At 48.2% G+C, this 20317-nt stretch overlaps 1 protein-coding gene across 5 annotated transcripts in view; it reads right to left on the bottom strand.

The window, feature by feature from the left end:
- Positions 1-1271: 1271 nt before the first annotated feature.
- The window catches only part of cc2d2a (coiled-coil and C2 domain containing 2A), a gene marked incomplete at its 3' end in the record, with an annotated part of 34132 nt that continues 15086 nt past the window's right edge, over positions 1272-20317 (bottom strand). For 4 of the 5 annotated variants that reach the window (XM_034196692.1, XM_034196694.1, XM_034196696.1 and 1 more), the window contains 11 exon segments: positions 1272-1543; positions 10177-10333; positions 11025-11165; positions 12829-12935; positions 13787-13996; positions 14487-14618; positions 15997-16133; positions 17881-18034; positions 18245-18433; positions 19229-19309; positions 19400-19498. In XM_034196692.1, coding sequence (XP_034052583.1) covers positions 1272-1543; positions 10177-10333; positions 11025-11165; positions 12829-12935; positions 13787-13996; positions 14487-14618; positions 15997-16133; positions 17881-18034; positions 18245-18433; positions 19229-19309; positions 19400-19498 — 1679 coding nt within the window. 5 annotated transcript variants of the gene reach the window in all.

Raw genomic sequence — 20317 nt, 5'->3', positions numbered from 1 at the left:
AACGAGGTGTTCAGTGTACCTCTGCACGACTTCTTATCTTATCAACGAGGTGTTCAGTGTACCTCTCACAGACTTCTTTATCTTATCAACGAGGTGTTCAGTGTACCTCTCGCAGACTTTCTATCTATCAACGAGGTGTTCAGTGTACCTCTCGCAGACTTCTTATCTTATCAACGAGGTGTTCAGTGTAACCTCTCACAGACTTTCTTATCTTATCAACGAGGTGTTCAGTGTACCTCTTCACAGACTTCTTATCTTATCAACGAGGTGTTCAGTGTACCTCTCGACAGACTTCTATCTTATCAACGAGGTGTGCAGTGTAGCCTCTCGCAGACTTCTTATCTTCAACGAGGTGTTCAGTGTACCTCTCGCAGACTTCTTATCTTATCAACGAGGTGTTTCAGTGTACCTCTCAGCAGACTTCTTATCTTATCAACGAGGTGTTCAGTGTACCTCTCACAGACTTCTTATCTTATCAACGAGGTGTTCAGTGTACCTCTCACAGACTTCTTATCAACGAGGTGTTCAGTGTACCTCTCACAGACTTCTTATCAACGAGGTGTTCAGTGTACCTCTCGCAGACTTCTTATCAACGAGGTGTTCAGTGTACCTCTCGCAGACTTCTTATCTTATCAACGAGGTGTTCAGTGTACCTCTCACAGACTTCTTATCTTATCAACGAGGTGTTCAGTGTACCTCTCACAGACTTCTTATCTTATCAACGAGGTGTTCAGTGTACCTCTCACAGACTTCTTATCAACGAGGTGTTCAGTGTACCTCTCGCAGACTTCTTATCTTATCAACGAGGTGTTCAGAGTACCTCTCGCAGACTTCTTATCTTATCAACGAGGTGTTCAGAGTACCTCTCACAGACTTCTTATCTTATCAACGAGGTGTTCAGTGTACCTCTCGCATGAGACTTCTTATCTTATCACGATGTGTTCAGTGTACCTCTCGCAGACTTCTTATCAACTGAGGTGTTTCAGTGTACCTCTCACAGACTTCTTATCTTATCAACGAGGTTCAGTTGTACCTCTCGCAGACTTCTTATCTTATCAACGAGGTGTTCAGTGTACCTCTCGCAGACTTCTTATCAACGAGGTGTTCAGTGTACCTCTCGCAGACTTCTTATCTTATCAACGAGGTGTTCAGTGTACCTCTCACAGACTTCGTATCAACGAGGTGTTCAGTGTACCTCTCGCAGACTTCTTATCAACGAGGTGTTCAGTGTACCTCTCGCAGACTTCTTATCAACGAGGTGTTCAGTGTACCTCTTGCAGACTTCGCTGGCCGTGATGTTTCCGGACGCCGACAGCTCTGGGATCAGGACCGGTTCTCCAGGTTTCCTGCGGATCCTGGAGGCTTTCTCTCTGACGCGCTGCTCTATGGAGACAACGTCTGGTTTCTCTGGAGGCTCCGGTTTGGGGGGCCCTTCCTCAGCGGGCCCCTCTGATTCGCTCACCTCCACGTCTTCATCTTCCTCTTCTGTCTCATCCTGCGTCTGGTCTTTCTTCTTCTTCTTCTTCCTCTTCTTCTTGGCTTTCTGAACAGTCAGAGGAGATGATTTTATCAGCTTTAGATTGTACAGTAAAATCATCAGGTTATAGAGAAATAAAAGTAAGAACGATTGATCAAATGATAGTTATTTTGGAGACCGAGATGACGTGTTTAAAAACATCCTGATATCTTATCATGAGCAGAAACTGTTCAGCTGAAATGATCTCTGAAAACAGATCACATGTGAGGAATAAAACCCTCAGGTAATTTAACAAGATACAACATTAATATAGTTATATTATAATTCTAACGTCTTAACTAAATGTCTCCAAAGGCCACAGTGAGTCAAACGTGAAACTGCTCAATGTTCAGAGGGTAAACGCATTTCTTTTTACCAAGGATGACCCTGTCTGCTTTCATATTGTTTGTCTGTTTATTACTGTAACAAAAATGAAAAACAATAAATAAATGCATCTTATCTTATTAGCTATAAGAACTATTTTCAAATCCAGACTGAAAACTCATCTTTTTGACTGAACACTGATACCTCAGACCTCACATGTTATCTCTTCCATTGGGACCAGGGTATATACTGGGAATACCAGTATGAAATGAACCTGTCAGTCCTCTCCTCACTTTAATAATATCATTGTGTGATTCTTATTTGCTAATGTTTATTAGGGCTGTGCATCTTCACTGGTCTCACGATTCGATTACGATTATCCTGTCAACGATTCGATTCGATTCGATATCCCGATGCATCACGATTCATACCAATGCGTTGCATCCTCAATTTTCTATATTACTGCACATGGCTTATTTTTCATCAATGCATACATGCAGTAAATACATATGAGCTCTCTTTTTATTATTTAGAAAGTGCTTCAGAAATCAATAACATAAATGTCTTGACATTCATTTATAAACCAAAATAAATGAATTGTATAGGTCTAGCCTCTATAAATAATGCTTCTGCAGTCTAGCTGCAGCTTCTAGCAACGGCCTTCTGTTAAAGAAAGGACACTGAATGTCCTGTGGCATCACACACAGGACTTGAGTCTGAACACAGCAGACAAGAGTATTTACAACAGCATACAAACTAAAATACTGCATGTGGGTGCACACTCACATTCTCTGTCTTACTGTTTCATAAATCCCATGAATGTATGAGATTAAGTTAGCTTCATTATATCTGAGTGATTAAGTGAATAATAAAGGTTCTATCGGGTCACTATCAGCCTGTCACTCATTATTTTCAGGGAGGGGGCGGGGTTTGGAGGAACAGAGGAGACGGTGATCGCGGAAGCTTTTTTCCTCCTGCCTTCACAAACTTTACACACGTATATATCGTCTGGAAATTGCTAGAGGACATTCATACTCTGCAATCCAAGACTTCATTAAATCCACCAAAAACCTGACATGATTATTTTTGAAAAACATAAATCCCTGTGTCTCTGAGCCGCGACACGGAGTGATTCAGAGCGGGTCCTTCTGCTGTTGGTTCTGGACTGGTGTTCTTGTGTTGGTGGATAAAGCAGACTGCTCCGTGTTTGGTGTTGCTGTACCGCTGTCACGTCTGTTCACTGATCTCTGCGTCACCGACCGATTTGATATTAAAGTGACAGAAAAAAAAACGTTATAGTAAAGCCACGGCCGGAAAATCAGGAAGCAACGTTACTACGCTATAACCGATTATCTTCCGTCACTGCATCGAGACCGAATCGTCCACGTCCGCATCGCAATGCATCGTAGAAACGATTATTTTCAACACCCCTAATGTTTATCTATATTTACTACTTCTCACACTTCTTAGCTAAGCTTAGGAACATTGCTTATTAAGAACATTTATTGCAGTGTTGTTAGTTTCACTATGTGCAGAAACATTATGACTTTCTGTTGAACTGAGAACATCCTGATACTCCCTAAACTCCCAGAATGCTCCTCTGTTATCACCAAGCTCAACCCCTCCCTTTCTCCTCTCAACCCAAACTCTAGGTCTTCCTCTCTGCAGACTGTACGCTCTCTGTACGACTGACTGAACTTTCTTGCAAGAAATAAAATACGACAAAGACAGCTGAATGGTTTGAATCTCTACCCACATTTGATACATAAATTCCCACCACAAAGCGTAGTTATTTGACTGTATCCTGTAACTGATGTGGCCCAACAGCCCCTCTGTCTGTGCAGTAACCAGGCCCCTCTATCTGTAGCAGGCCCCTCTATATGTGCAGTAAGCAGGCCCCTCTGTCTGTGCAGTAAGCAGGCCCCTTTATCTGTGCAGTACCCAGGCCCCTCTATCTGTGCAGTAACCAGGCCCCTCTATATGTGCAGTACCCAGGCCCCTCTATCTGTGCAGTAAGCAGGCCCCTCTATATGTGCAGTAAGCAGGCCCCTCTGTCTGTGCAGTAAGCAGGCCCCTCTATCTGTGCAGTACCCACTCCCAGGCCCCTCTATCTGTGCAGTAACCAGGCCCCTCTATATGTGCAGTAACCAGGCCCCTCTATCTCTGCAGTACCCAGGCCCCTCTATCTGTGCAGTAAGCAGGCCCCTCTATATGTGCAGTAAGCAGGCCCCTCTGTCTGTGCAGTAAGCAGGCCCCTCTATCTGTGCAGTAACCAGGCCCCTCTATCTGTGCAGTACCCAGGCCCCTCCATCTGTGCAGTAACCAGGCCCCTCTATATGTGCAGTACCCTGGCCCCTCTATCTGTGCAGTAAGCAGGCCCCTCTATCTGTGCAGTAACCAGGCCCCTCTATCTGTGCAGTAACCAGGCCCCTCTATCTGTGCAGTAACCAGGCCCCTCTATCTGTGCAGTACCCAGGCCCCTCTATCTGTGCAGTAACCAGGCCCCTCTATATGTGCAGTACCCTGGCCCCTCTATCTGTGCAGTAAGCAGGCCCCTCTATATGTGCAGTACCCTGGCCCCTCTATCTGTGCAGTAACCAGGCCCCTCTATCTGTGCAGTAAGCAGGCCCCTCTATATGTGCAGTACCCTGGCCCCTCTATCAGTGCAGTAACCAGGCCCCTCTATCTGTGCAGTACCCAGGCCCCTCTATATGTGCAGTACCCAGGCTCCTCTATCTGTGCAGTACCCAGGCCCCTCTATCTGTGCAGTAACCAGGCCCCTCTATCTGTGCAGTACCCAGGCCCCTCTATCTGTGCAGTACCCAGGCCCCTCTATCTGTGCAGTACCCAGGCCCCTCTATCTGTGCAGTACCCAGGCCCCTCTATCTGTGCAGTACCCTGGCCCCTCTATCTGTCCAGTAACCGGGCCCCTCTATCAGTGCAGTAACCAGGCCCCTCTATCAGTGCAGTAACCAGGCCCCTCTATCAGTGCAGTAACCAGGCCCCTCTATCAGTGCAGTACCCAGGCCCCTCTATCTGTGCAGTAACCAGGCCCCTCTATCAGTGCAGTAACCAGGCCCCTCTATCTGTGCAGTAACCAGGCCCCTCTATCAGTGCAGTAACCAGGCCCCTCTATCTGTGCAGTAACCAGGCCCCTCTATCAGTGCAGTAACCAGGCCCCTCTATCAGTGCAGTACCCAGGCCCCTCTATCTGTGCAGTAACCAGGCCCCTCTATCTGTGCAGTAACCAGGCCCTCTATCAGTGCAGTAACCAGGCCCTCTATCAGTGCAGTAACCAGGCCCCTCTATCAGTGCAGTAACCAGGCCCCTCTATCTGTGCAGTAACCAGGCCCCTCTATCTGTGCAGTAACCAGGCCCCTCCATCAGTGCAGTAACCAGGCCCTCTATCTGTGCAGTAACCAGGCCCCTCCATCAGTGCAGTAACCAGGCCCCTCTATCAGTGCAGTAACCAGGCCCCTCCATCAGTGCAGTAACCAGGCCCCTCCATCAGTGCAGTAACCAGGCCCCTCTATCAGTGCAGTAACCAGGCCCCTCCATCAGTGCAGTAACCAGGCCCCTCTATCAGTGCAGTAACCAGGCCCCTCCATCAGTGCAGTAACCAGGCCCCTCCATCAGTGCAGTAACCAGGCCCCTCTATCAGTGCAGTAAGCAGGCCCCTCTATCAGTGCAGTAACCAGGCCCTCTATCAGTGCAGTAACCAGGCCCCTCTATCAGTGCAGTAACCAGGCCCTCTATCAGTGCAGTAAGCAGGCCCCTCTATCAGTGCAGTAACCAGGCCCCTCTATCAGTGCAGTAACCAGGCCCTCTATCAGTGCAGTAACCAGGCCCCTCTATCAGTGCAGTAACCAGGCCCCTCTATCTGTGCAGTACCCTGGCCCCTCTATCAGTGCAGTAACCAGGCCCTCTATCTGTGCAGTACCCAGGCCCCTCTATCAGTGCAGTAACCAGGCCCTCTATCTGTGCAGTACCCAGGCCCCTCTATCTGTGCAGTAACCAGGCCCTCTATCTGTGCAGTACCCAGGCCCCTCTATCTGTGCAGTAACCAGGCCCTCTATCTGTGCAGTACCCAGGCCCCTCTATCTGTGCAGTACCCAGGCCCCCTCTATCTGTGCAGTACCCAGGCCCCCTCTATCTGTGCAGTAACCAGGCCCCTCTATCTGTGCAGTAACCAGGCCCCTCTATCTGTGCAGTAACCAGGCCCCTCTATCTGTGCAGTACCCAGGCCCCTCTATCTGTGCAGTAACCAGGCCCCTCTATCTGTGCAGTAACCAGGCCCCTCTATATGTGCAGTACCCTGGCCCCTCTATATGTGCAGTACCCAGGCCCCTCTATCTGTGCAGTACCCAGGCCCCTCTATCTGTGCAGTACCCTGGCCCCTCTATCAGTGCAGTAACCAGGCCCCTCTATCTGTGCAGTAACCAGGCCCCTCTATCTGTGCAGTAACCAGGCCCCTCTATCTGTGCAGTACCCAGGCCCCTCTATCTGTGCAGTACCCAGGCCCCTCTATCAGTGCAGTAACCAGGCCCCTCTATCTGTGCAGTACCCAGGCCCCTCTATCTGTGCAGTAACCAGGCCCCTGTGTCTGTGCAGTACCAAGGCCCCTGTGTCTGTGCAGTACCCAGGCCCCTCTATCTGTGCAGTAACCAGGCCCCTGTGTCTGTGCAGTAACCAGGCCCCTCCATCAGTGCAGTAACCAGGCCCCTCTATCAGTGCAGTAACCAGGCCCCTCTATATGTGCAGTACCCAGGCCCCTCTATCTGTGCAGTAACCAGGCCCCTCTATCAGTGCAGTACCCAGGCCCCTCTATCTGTGCAGTAACCAGGCCCCTGTGTCTGTGCAGTAACCAGGCCCCTCCATCAGTGCAGTAACCAGGCCCCTCTATCAGTGCAGTAACCAGGCCCCTCTATATGTGCAGTACCCAGGCCCCTCTATCTGTGCAGTAACCAGGCCCCTCTATCAGTGCAGTAACCAGGCCCCTCTATATGTGCAGTACCCAGGCCCCTCTATCTGTGCAGTACCCAGGCCCCTCCATCAGTGCAGTAACCAGGCCCCTCTATATGTGCAGTACCCAGGCCCCTCTATCTGTGCAGTACCCAGGCCCCTCTATCTGTGCAGTAAGCAGGCCCTCTATTTGTGCAGTAACCAGGCCCCTCTATCTGTGCAGTAAGCAGGCCCCTCTATCTGTGCAGTAAGCAGGCCCCTCTATTTGTGCAGTAACCAGGCCCCTCCATCAGTGCAGTAACCAGGCCCCTCTATCTGTGCAGTAAGCAGGCCCCTCTATTTGTGCAGTACCCTGGCCCCTCCATCAGTGCAGTAACCAGGCCCCTCTATTTGTGCAGTAACCAGGCCCCTCTATTTGTGCAGTAACCAGGCCCCTCCATCAGTGCAGTACCCAGGCCCCTCTATCTGTGCAGTAAGCAGGCCCCTCTATCTGTGCAGTAAGCAGGCCCCTCTATTTGTGCAGTACCCTGGCCCCTCCATCAGTGCAGTAACCAGGCCCCTCTATTTGTGCAGTAACCAGGCCCCTCTATTTGTGCAGTAACCAGGCCCCTCCATCAGTGCAGTACCCAGGCCCCTCTATATGTGCAGTACCCAGGCCCCTCTATTTGTGCAGTAACCAGGCCCCTCCATCAGTGCAGTACCCAGGCCCCTCCATCAGTGCAGTAACCAGGCCCCTCTATATGTGCAGTACCCAGGCCCCTCTATCTGTGCAGTAAGCAGGCCCCTCTATTTGTGCAGTACCCAGGCCCCTCTATTTGTGCAGTACCCAGGCCCCTCCATCAGTGCAGTAACCAGGCCCTCTATCTGTGCAGTAAGCAGGCCCCTCCATCAGTGCAGTAACCAGGCCCCTCTATTTGTGCAGTAACCAGGCCCCTCTATCTGTGCAGTAAGCAGGCCCCTCCATCAGTGCAGTAACCAGGCCCCTCTATTTGTGCAGTAACCAGGCCCCTCTATTTGTGCAGTAACCAGGCCCCTCTATCTGTGCAGTAACCAGGCCCCTCTATCTGTGCAGTAAGCAGGCCCCTCTATCTGTGCAGTAAGCAGGCCCCTCTATTTGTGCAGTACCCTGGCCCCTCCATCAGTGCAGTAACCAGGCCCCTCTATTTGTGCAGTAACCAGGCCCCTCTATTTGTGCAGTAACCAGGCCCCTCCATCAGTGCAGTACCCAGGCCCCTCTATATGTGCAGTACCCAGGCCCCTCTATTTGTGCAGTAACCAGGCCCCTCCATCAGTGCAGTACCCAGGCCCCTCCATCAGTGCAGTAACCAGGCCCCTCTATATGTGCAGTACCCAGGCCCCTCTATCTGTGCAGTAAGCAGGCCCCTCTATTTGTGCAGTACCCAGGCCCCTCTATCTGTGCAGTACCCAGGCCCCTCTATCTGTGCAGTAACCAGGCCCCTCTATCAGTGCAGTACCCTGGCCCCTCTATATGTGCAGTACCCAGGCCCCTCTATCTGTGCAGTAAGCAGGCCCCTCTATATGTGCAGTAACCAGGCCCCTCTATCTGTGCAGTACCCAGGCCCCTCTATCTGTGCAGTAACCAGGCCCCTCTATCAGTGCAGTACCCAGGCCCCTCTATCTGTGCAGTAACCAGGCCCCTCTATCAGTGCAGTAACCAGGCCCCTCTATCAGTGCAGTACCCAGGCCCCTCTATCTGTGCAGTAACCAGGCCCCTCTATCTGTGCAGTAACCAGGCCCCTCTATCTGTGCAGTAAGCAGGCCCCTCTATCTGTGCAGTAACCAGGCCCCTCTATCTGTGCAGTAAGCAGGCCCCTCTATCTGTGCAGTAACCAGGCCCCTCTATCTGTGCAGTACCCAGGCCCCTCTATCTGTGCAGTAAGCAGGCCCCTCTATCTGTGCAGTAACCAGGCCCCTCTATCTGTGCAGTACCCAGGCCCCTCTATCTGTGCAGTAACCAGGCCCCTGTGTCTGTGCAGTACCCAGGCCCCTCTATCTGTGCAGTAACCAGGCCCCTCTATCTGTGCAGTACCCAGGCCCCTCTATCTGTGCAGTAACCAGGCCCCTCTATCTGTGCAGTACCCAGGCCCCTCTATCTGTGCAGTACCCAGGCCCCTCTATCTGTGCAGTACCCAGGCCCCTCTATCTGTGCAGTACCCAGGCCCCTCTATCTGTGCAGTACCCAGGCCCCTCTATCTGTGCAGTAACCAGGCCCCTCTATCTGTGCAGTAACCAGGCCCCTCTATCTGTGCAGTACCCAGGCCCCTCTATCTGTGCAGTACCCAGGCCCCTCTATCTGTGCAGTACCCAGGCCCCTCTATCTGTGCAGTACCCCAGGCCCCTCTATCTGTGCAGTACCCAGGCCCCTCTATCTGTGCAGTACCAAGGCCCCTGTATCTGTGCAGTAACCAGGCCCCTCTATCTGTGCAGTAACCAGGCCCCTGTGTCTGTGCAGTACCCAGGCCCCTCTATCTGTGCAGTACCCAGGCCCCTCTATCTGTGCAGTACCCAGGCCCCTCTATCTGTGCAGTACCCAGGCCCCTGTGTCTGTGCGGTACCCAGGCCCCTCTATCTGTGCAGTACCCAGGCCCCTCTATCTGTGCAGTACCCAGGCCCCTCTATCAGTGCAGTAACCAGGCCCTTCTATCTGTGCAGTACCCAGGCCCCTCTATCTGTGCAGTACCCAGGCCCCTCTATCTGTGCAGTACCCAGGCCCCTCTATCTGTGCAGTACCCAGGCCCCTCTATCTGTGCAGTACCCAGGCCCCTCCATCAGTGCAGTAACCAGGCCCCTCCATCAGTGCAGTAACCAGGCCCCTCTATATGTGCAGTACCCAGGCCCCTCTATCTGTGCAGTACCCAGGCCCCTCTATCTGTGCAGTACCCAGGCCCCTCTATCTGTGCAGTACCCAGGCCCCTCCATCAGTGCAGTAACCAGGCCCCTCCATCAGTGCAGTAACCAGGCCCCTCTATCTGTGCAGTACCCAGGCCCCTCTATCTGTGCAGTAAGCAGGCCCCTCTATTTGTGCAGTACCCAGGCCCCTCTATCTGTGCAGTACCCAGGCCCCTCTATTTGTGCAGTAACCAGGCCCCTCTATCTGTGCAGTACCCAGGCCCCTCTATCTGTGCAGTAACCAGGCCCCTCTATCAGTGCAGTACCCAGGCCCCTCTATCTGTGCAGTACCCAGGCCCCTCTATCTGTGCAGTACCCAGGCCCCTCTATCTGTGCAGTACCCAGGCCCCTCTATCTGTGCAGTACCCAGGCCCCTCTATCTGTGCAGTACCCAGGCCCCTCTATCAGTGCAGTAACCAGGCCCTTCTATCTGTGCAGTACCCAGGCTGTCTGTCTCTCTGTACCTGCTTCCTCCTCCAGATCTTCCACTCCTCCAGATGCTTCTTGTACTCGGCCAGCTTCCTCTGGTAATCCTCCTCCATCTCCGCCTCCAGCTCCACCAGCTCAGCCAGGATCTCTCCCTCACACTGGTGCTCGTCTGAGGCCCGGTCCATGCTCTCCCTGGGTTCAAAACACACAGCATGATGTCATTACCAATCTGTGCAGTAACACCATAGCAGCATGTGAAGGACACTGTTCAGGAACTAGCTGATGCTCTGTATGTGATGACTCCTTCCATTCTGGAGAGGATCACAGATACAGAGACTGAAGCTCAAGCCGGGACCAGGGATTATTAACATTTTCAGAGAAAGTCAGAATTTTTAGATCTTTCGAAAAGGTCAGAATTTTGAGATTTATATTTATCTTATCAAATATGACATACACCGTAAAATAATAATAAATTATATATATTGTAGTAATAATGATATCATCTATTTATAATTGTAAATGTATATTGTATGCAGAGATACATTTAGATGCACATTTTGTCAAAAGAAAAAAGTTAATAATGTAGTTTTGGGAGAAGGGTTGAATAAATGTAAACTTCACTTTTCAGATCATTTGTTTATATATCATTTGTAAGTCAATCATTTTTTGTTTATCAATTTGATACTGCTTGAGTTTGTACAGCATCATAATTCTCTTTCGTTTCATTTCATTATTATTATTTGTATTATTGTTTTCCACGTTCTAAATAAATCAAATCAAATGACGTGTCCTGAAAACCAATGAAAACACCTTGATAAAAACCAGCTCATGAAAGAAGCTCTAAAGAACATCAGAGAGTCTCAATCCTCTGATGGAGCTGTACCTCCTGAGGGAGAGTTTGTACGGCGTGTTGGTGAACTTCTGGAAGTCTCTGAGGGTCTTCAGCTCCTTCCAGACCCGGACGATGTTCCTCAGCAGAACCCGGTCCTTCTCCTGCTCGCCGTCCCGCAGCTGCCTGGTGCTCCTGTTAGGGGGTCAGGAGAGTCCTTTAGATCTACAGTGAGGTGCAGGAACGAGCCCTAAAACCAGGAGGTGAGTCAGCATGTCACCACTTCCTGGTCCCTCGTTTTTATATCTGAACTAAGGTCTGTGGTTGAGACAAAGAGACGGGTCACGTTTTGTTCTACATTAAATCATCAGCAGTGACCCCACTGTGATTTCTGAAGAGTGGACGTGTCTGAGAAACGATGGTTGTTACCAAGTGGCTGATCAGAACTACAGAAGTCGTGGAGGCCGTTGTACGTCATTACGCCGAACACGTGAACACTCCTCTGAGTTAGTTTCTGTTCTGCTTGAAAGCAAGTCCCTGCCTCCTGCAAAGTGTTCAAACAAACGCTTCAACTCGTTCCATCTAGAGTCTGTGTGTTTGAATCTGAAGGCTCGGCTGTAGTTCCTTTATAGCAGGGCCGGTTTTTGGCATAGGCGCCAGATCTGGGGGAAGGAAAAACCTTTTTGACCGTTGGTGCTCATCTTAATTATCGGTCTTGATGTAACAACATTCATAATTAAGTAAATGTAACACCCTTTTCATCCCGGTTACACTTTTCATTCGCCCTGTACGATGGGCGCTGTAAGTGATGAAAGAGGCGGATGTTGGCTTATCTGGCACCCGCAGCTCACAGCCAAAGTGCGAGAGGGAGAGGGAGCGAGCGAGGGAGAGGGAGGGCGCACTGGTACCGGCGCTGTTGTTATTAGCATCTGGTGCTAGCTGCGCTAACGGACATAAGAAGAGATGTTTCTACAACCAGGGTGCAGGACAGCTCTCCTGTCAGACTGAGAGGCTCAGTGAGGTAAAGGACTCTGAGTGTTCAGATAGTTAACTTTAGTCGAAGTTATCTCAGTGGGTCTCAAACATTTTGATCACAATTTATGTAAACACATATTTCCAAGGCACTCCTTTATAATTATTGGGATAAACAGGTTTGAAATCATTTCAATGGCGCCAGCTAAAATCTCGCCTAGGGCATCAAATTGTCTAGAGCCGGCGCTGCTTTGTAGCATCACGTTAGCATTTAGCTTCTGGACATTAGATTTATGATTAGAAAATTATAAAAGTTGGGTAGAGATGATCCGGCTAAACAAAACATTTATCAAACATAAATACATCAACAACGACCCTATAGCACCCTTTAAGTGTATTTATTTATACTTATGTCATGTTCTGCCAGTCGTCAGTCGCTTTGGACGAAACCAGTGACATGTGGTGAAAGTCTTTTATTTGTATCGTTGCTTCCAGCCTCTCTGATCTGGAGATTTGCTGCTTCTGCTTTACTTCATATCAAAGTGAATGTCTCTGAATAACACTGGACTCTGAGCAGCTGGGACGGACATGTTCACTATTTTATAAACAATTAATGTAGAAAATAATCTGCTGATTAATCTGAAATGAAAATAATAGCTAGTTTTTACCCTAAAGGAGATAAATATGTGTTATAGTGATTGCATGAATGTAGCTGGCCGTGCTGTTGGAGAAACAGGTCTGCGCCTCCCTTCATCGTCAGCAAGTGGACATGTTGAGGTCCCTTGGTTTCATTGGACTTTCAAAAGAGGAGCCACCCAGCACTCAAAGTTACAGATGAACCTCTAGAGCGCCTCGCCGTCACGGAGCAGGAAGCTTCATCCCTCACCTGACCTCCAGACTGTACTCAGAGATCCGCCGCTGCATGGCCGCCGTCAGACTCTCTCCTCCGTGGACCTCCAGAATACTCCTCAGAGCGTTCCTGAGTCCATTCAGCTGCACACACACACACACACACACACACACACACACACACACACACACACACACACACACACACACACACACACACACACACACACACACACACACACACACACACACACACACACACACACACACACACACACACACACACACACACACACACACACACACACACACCACACACACACACACACACACACACACACACACACACACACACACACACACACACACACACACACACACACACACACACACACACACACACACACACACACACACACACACACACACACACACACACACACACACACGTTTAACCTAGCTGCAGGATTGTTGTCCAAACGTGTTGGAACTTACAAGGTTTTACATTTTAAATCGGTCAGCGCTATTTTAGCGTTAGTATTATTAATAATCTATCAAAAATAAAGAGCTTGGGGAAAAAATGCTATGCGTGTTTTAATTTAAACTCTCTCTAAACATTTGTCTTTATTTGACGCTGCAGAATTAAAATGGATTTAGTCATTCAAACAATATGTGTTTAAAAACATGCGCTGCAGGAGAGAAAGTCATGATTTTGAGGAAAAGTCAGAATTTTTTGATTTAAAATCTGAATTTTGAAAAAAATCTGAATTTATTTTGTAAATGACAGGATGTATGATTACGTAGAAGAACCGGTATTCCTCCATCTTGTGACTGTGTAACTCCCTCGATTGGATATCAGCATGTGAAGGACACTGCTCAGGAACTAGCTGATGCTCTGTGTGTGATGACTAGAGGGTCCTGAGGCTGAAGCTCAAGCCGGGGACGAGGGAGAGTTTTCTAACACCCACCACGTGTGTCGGCTCAGAGAGGCTCACCTTGTCAGTGAGGTGTGCAGAGAGGTTGTTGCGCTGCCTGCTCAGGTACTGGTCGTACAGCTGAGCCAGGCGGGAACCCAGCACATGTTCCCGGCTGAAGAGGGGGTGGTGGGAGAAGATGAGCCCGGAAACATCCACATCCAGCTGGTAGTCCCCCTCAGGGTCCGCGGCGCCCGACAGGTACAGAGTCGCATACTTAGACTTCAGCGGCTGGGGGAGAGAACATCAACACCCATCACCTTTGATCTGCTGGCTCCATAGCCTCACACTGAAAGACAGGAACAGCCTGAACAACATGTTAAAACCTGCTCTATGTAACCGGAGTGAAACAGAGAGACTTGAACCCCTTTTGAAAGCAGAGAGCAAACTGAACTCTCCAGGTCATGTTCTTCAGAATCAATTCATCTGTTGCCATCAACGTGTATACGCTCTGCTCTAAAGACACATGGCCTTCAAAATCATTCATGCCATGAGAATACTGGAGGGGGTTTGTGCTCAAAGGAAGCACGAGATCCCATTACACCAGATTTGATTCACATTTATTGTTCAGGTTTTATTGTCATATGCTCAGCAGCTACAGGGTAGCCTGACCTGAGCTCCTCCCACAATGCAACATATATCATAAAATACAAAAATACAAATAAAAAATAGTGCAAGAAGTCTATATACATGTAAATATATGTGTGTGTGTGTGTCTCACCTTCCTGTACACAGTGTGCAGAGCAGGGTCCAGGTCCTCCTCCATGTGGAAGAGGGGGGGTCTGGTGGAGGACTCCTTGATGGGGTCAGGCAGAGCCACGATCCTGCCGTCGTCTCCGAACCACTTTTTACCCTGAAACATTTAATAAACACAGACGTATTTATTGATCCGTAGAGCTTCTCTCTCTCTGCTGGACCTGGGCCTCGTTTAGAACGTGGCCTTCACGCTGCTATGGACACTCTGCACTAACGCACAGCTTTCACAGTTTTTGAAGTGACTATTGTTTTGTATATTGATTGTTGTGCTTTTATTAATGTCTTAATTAATGCTGTCAAAATTATCGCGTTAACGGCGGTAATTCATTTTTTAAATTAATTGCGTTAAAATATTTAACGCATGTGCAGAATGGCCCGCCCCATACATCCCTCCAGTGGCAGCGCCAGGGTATGGCTGGGGTAGGCTACACCCATACCAAGAAATGGCTGAGCCCCACCATGAGAAATGATGTTAAAGGAAGCAAAATAAAGTCCGCCAACTCGCGCGGAGTAAATTGCACAGACAGCAGTTAGTCAGATTGATTTCAGCCACTTGTCTGGAAATACCGAAGACTAGAAACGGTTTTGAAAACTTTTGTCACGTAGTGATCGTCTTCTCAATATCTTTGATAATGTCTTCTGGCCAATCAGAATCAAGATAACGGCGTGGTGTTGTTGCAGGAAGTCCCGACGGAGAATACTTTTGCTGTAGTACATCTCTATATACATCGATACAACATTACGTAATGAAATAAGACCCCACGGTTTGATGATTGATATGTGTGTGGGCTGTCTTTCATTTTGACACACAGAACAATGTTATAATAAACATGTGAAATGGATATATCCGCCTTCTTTCATTTATCTTTCCATTCAACAACAATATACATAAAGAAATGGTATATTTTAGACATAGTTCGAATGGTGATTAATCTGATTAATGAATTTTCAAGCTGTGATTAATCCGATTAAAAATTGTAATCGTTTGACAGCCCTAGTCTTAATGTGTGCATATGTATACATGTGTCTGTTGATTGTGTGTATAGGATGTATCAGGGATGCAAACACAGGTAGGTGAAAAAAGAGAGAACTATTCGAAGCAGGAAAGAAACGGCGTAATAAACCGTCTGACAAAGGCCTGCGCTATAAAGCTTCAATTAGCTGTTCTTTATAACATACTCAGATCAAGAGGAGACAGAGATGTTAAGTTACAAATCAAGGGTTTTTATTATTATTTACAGGTAGATATTATACACTTCTGACTTTAAGGGCTTTAGTTTTTCTTCTTCTTTGCTTGCGAAAGTGTTTCTACTGCTTTACGTCTGCTTTCCTGCTTTACGCAGCCTGCTGCCGCTGCAGCCGCCGCTGCTGCTACCGCCGCTGCTGCCGCTACCGCCGCCGCCGCTACCGCCGCCGCTGCCGAACTGAAAGGCTGACAGTAAAGTTCCTTTGGCTACAGAGTCAGTGGTTCTCACCTCCTCCATCTGCAGGATCCTGTTCTCCAGAATGTTCTCGTTGCTCAGAGACACAGGCGGTCTCTGTCCCACGTACAGACCCTCGTCCTCCACGTACCGAGGCTTCATGTTGTCGGGGAGTTTGATGTGGGCCGCCACTGAAAAACACAAACACAACATCAAAGCGAGACATTAAGCTTTGAGGCTTTGAGACTCATCTAGTGGAAAGGAAATCTTCAAAACCTACATCAAGGAATGTCTTTCTCCAACTAACTAACCGTTGCCTCATTAATGTAGAAATAGGTATACTTTGAATCAGGGAAAGGTTCTCTACTCTTCTAAATATCAATGTTAGAGCCAGTATTTAGCTTTTATAAGAAGGGCCACCTAATCGTGACGTCTGTAGTCAACAGAGTATAAAAGACTACAACTCCCACGGTGCCTCCTCTACAATAAAGATGTGAAACCTGTCAGAAAGACATCGCCGATGCTCAGTTTTAAACCGTTAAGATACCCTTTAAGTTACCAAGTTATACAAGCTGTTAACATAGAAAGAAAGCAAGAAAGAATACCTAAGTTGTTTGTTATTTTATTTTGAGCATTGTACAATATCATCCAAACCACAAGCAACTCTTCAAACTGTGAGTAACACAAAGATAAAGGAAAGGAAACGAGTCTGTTTTTAAGGCGTCTAGTGGCTTGATGGAAAATAAGGAAGGAAGCCACAACGATCAATATTGAAGTGTTAGTGATGAATCCCAGCTCTACACACTGAGAGGAGCTGGAGGCCAGTTTGTTAGCTGAATTAAAACAACATGTGTCTTTAAATACACAGAAGAGTTAACGGTTAGTAAAGAAACCAAATTAATTTCCCCCGGACAAAGAACTTCTGAAATCCAGGAGTTTATTTCATCAACTCTGTCAGCAGATTTCTCCTAAACTCCAACAACAGTTATTATCACATAATGCCTCATTTGCATATTTAAACATTACCTGTCAGAAAACTTGTAATATAAAAGATAGTTGTGTTAATGTCAGAAATGAAGGTGGGAAGTTTCATGGTGATATCTGTGTGTTAAATATTTTGCCCCATCCACCTGCAGAGTGTTCAACAGGTGGGAGTTTTATCATCCGGATCTTTAAAGGCCGTTCTATTTCGTCCCTACTGACCGCCAGAGGCTGGATATGTCCATCGTGCGCAGGTCGAGCACCAATACCAACAAAGTGCCTCTGGAGACCATCTTCGCCGCGGCGTCTTCTGGCACATTCTCCAGGTTCTATCGGGTCAATGTCGCCACTCCCCATCCTTTGGGCGTGGTCCTTTTGCCGAGCTTTCCAGCAGTGAGCAAGGGCTTGGTTTCTTCATGACATGGTTGGTATAAGTCATCCAGTGCTAAAGCACCGCCTCTGGCGGTCAGTAGGGACCAAATAGAACGATAGTTACGGCTGTAACTACGGTTCTATGAGTCCCGGATGACCGCCAGAGTTCCTGTCACTCAGAATTCTTGTGTGCTCGCGAGAAGATTCTGGGAACAGATCCTCTGACGACACCGGCTGATATAGCCGGTGTCACGTGGGTCACAGGTGACTTTGTTGGTATTGGCATTCGACCTGCGCACGATGGACATATCCAGTGCTTAAAGCACCGCCTCTGGCGGTCATCCGGGACTCATAGAACGATAGTTACAGACGTAACTATCGTTTCCTCTCCTCCTCTCTCACAAACTGTACACACTCATTCCTCTGCATATTCTGAAGCTCTTACACACACTCATTTATACACACTTTATCACTAAAAACAAGCAGAAGATCTCTCTATGGCAGCATGTCCTGATGTATGGAGGGAGAGTTAGAAACCTCTGACTCGTCCTCCACATGCTTGGTGCTCTACACGCTAAAGGTTACCTGAGGTGAAGCTGGGCGTGAAGAGGACCTTGCTCTCTTGCTCGACTCGCTGTCCGTAGCGGAGATACTCGGCTCTCTTCGTCTCCAGGAAGTCCTGAGTGGATTGTTCAATGACGAATAAATCTCCATCTCTCACCAGAGGAGCGTCTTCATTCTGAGGAGAACACGAGGTGGAGATAATCACGATTCAGACTTCATTAGAATAATAAAGCTTTATTTATACCGCACTTTTCATACAGCACGTGCCGCTCAAAGCGCTTTATAACATCACAGGTCACACTTAGAAACAAACAACAACAAGTTCCCCTCAGATCATTTACCAAGAGCTTTGAAAGAAAGAAAATGTGATCCGGCTGTTTCTAACCTGGTCTTCATTCCCCTCTGGACCTCCCACCTCTTCCTCCTGCTCCTCCTGCTCCTCCTGCTCCTCTTCCTCCTCCTCTTCAGATGTTCTTGGTTTTCCTTTGTTCTTGTTCCCGTCTCGTGGATCCGGCTCGAATGTGAGCGTGAAGAAGTTGTACGCCTCCTCAGCGGTGGGTAGTCCGGTCTCTGTCTGGAGGCAGGAGTTCGGGAATAAAACGTAAAGGATTTGCAGTTTTGGGACGAATGGAAATACAAGTTATTATTTAGTGTTTCTAACTATTGAGTAAAACAGAAGGAGTCTTTGATTTAGTTTAGCGTTTCTTCTCTGCGGTCATCTTTGATTCCACTGTAAAAAATAATACTGTTCAAGTCGTACGACGAGTCAGACGCCGAGTAGGAAAACAGACACGATTCCTGGCCAGTGTTTTTAAAAAAAAGCATAATCTGTAAACAAGGGAGAACTTAAAGGTGGGGTTTGTAAGTTTGAGAAACCGGCTCGAGTGGCTAGAATCTGAAAATACACAACCGGAAACAATCTGCCCCTTCCTCACAGAGCCCCTCCCCCAACACACCAACGCGCACATGACCAATGAGGGCACGAGATCAGTTTGTGCCCAGATGGAAGGCTGACAGGCAGGTAGGCCATCCAGTTACTTTAGCCGGCTCAGATGATTGGTCGAGCTTTTCACAGCGCCACGGCTTCAAAGCACTTCAGATATTCATTGCTATCGGGACGTTGAGAGCATTCCATGAAATATAAGTGCTTCTGAAGTGAATTACCTTCCCCACCTTTAACTTAAAATGTCTTATCATATGTACTTGATTGTTGTTTTAACTCTTCTTTCTCACTACCTTCAGTGAACTAGGCTCCTCCCCCGCTGAGCTCTGCTGTGACTTCCTGAGTAGAGTTTTCTAGAGTTCATCTTTTAGAGCAGCTTCCCCCAAACACAGATACCTTGTTTTAAAGAGTTCACATCAGCCTTACTCGTCTGGAAGCTTCTCTGAACTTCACCCTGGAGCTGAGAGCCAGAGGGTCGTCGGGTCTCTCAGATCCATCAGGATCCACCTGGAACACAAGCAGAGTTACCCCCTCTAATCAACATGTGTCCCCTCTTCATCATGTCCCCCTCTGTGAGGACCCCCCTCTGCCCCTCACCTCCCTGTCGAACCTGGTCCTGGTGTCTCTGTCTCTGAGGGTCTGCAGGCGGCTGAGCTCCACAGAGGCCTCGCTCTCCTGGAGGCTCTCCCCTCTGGACTGGAACACATTAAAGGGACCTGTTATTCAAGATCCTCTTCTTCATGTCTCTTCTACATCAACATGTGTCCTCTCTTCTTCATGTCTCTTCTACATCAACATGTGTCCCCTCTTCTTCATGTCTCTTCTACATCAACATGTGTCCCCTCTTCTTCATGTCTCTTCTACATCAACATCTGTCCCCTCTTCTTCATGTCTCTTCTACATCAACATGTGTCCCCTCTTCTTCATGTCTCTTCTACATCAACATGTGTCCCCTCTTCTTCATGTCTCTTCTACATCAACATGTGTCCCCTCTTCTTCATGTCTCTTAACATGTGTCCCCTCTTCTTCATGTCTCTTCTACATCAACATGTGTCCCCTCTTCTTCATGTCTCTTAACATGTGTCCCCTCTTCTTCATGTCTCTTCTACATCAACATGTGTCCCTCATGTCTCTCTACATTAACATGTGTCCCCTCTTCTTCATGTCTCTTCTACATCAACATGTGTCCCCTCTTCTTCATGTCTCTTCTACATCAACATGTGTCCCCTCTTCTCCATGTCTCTTCTACATCAACATGTGTCCCCTCTTCTTCATGTCTCTTAACATGTGTCCCCTCTTCTTCATGTCTCTTCTACATCAACATGTGTCCCCTCTTCTTCATGTCTCTTCTACATCAACATGTGTCCCCTCTTCTTCATGTCTCTTCTACATCAACACGTGTCCCCTCTTCTTCATGTCTCTTCTACATCAACACGTGTCCCCTCTTCTTCATGTGTCTTCTACATCAACATGTGTCCCCTCTTCTTCACGTCTCTTCTACTTCAACATGTGTCC

The sequence above is a fragment of the Gymnodraco acuticeps genome, unplaced genomic scaffold (assembly GCF_902827175.1).
Source record: "Gymnodraco acuticeps unplaced genomic scaffold, fGymAcu1.1, whole genome shotgun sequence".
Taxonomy (NCBI): domain Eukaryota; kingdom Metazoa; phylum Chordata; class Actinopteri; order Perciformes; family Bathydraconidae; genus Gymnodraco; species Gymnodraco acuticeps.
This window is presented reverse-complemented; position numbering and strand designations above follow the sequence as displayed.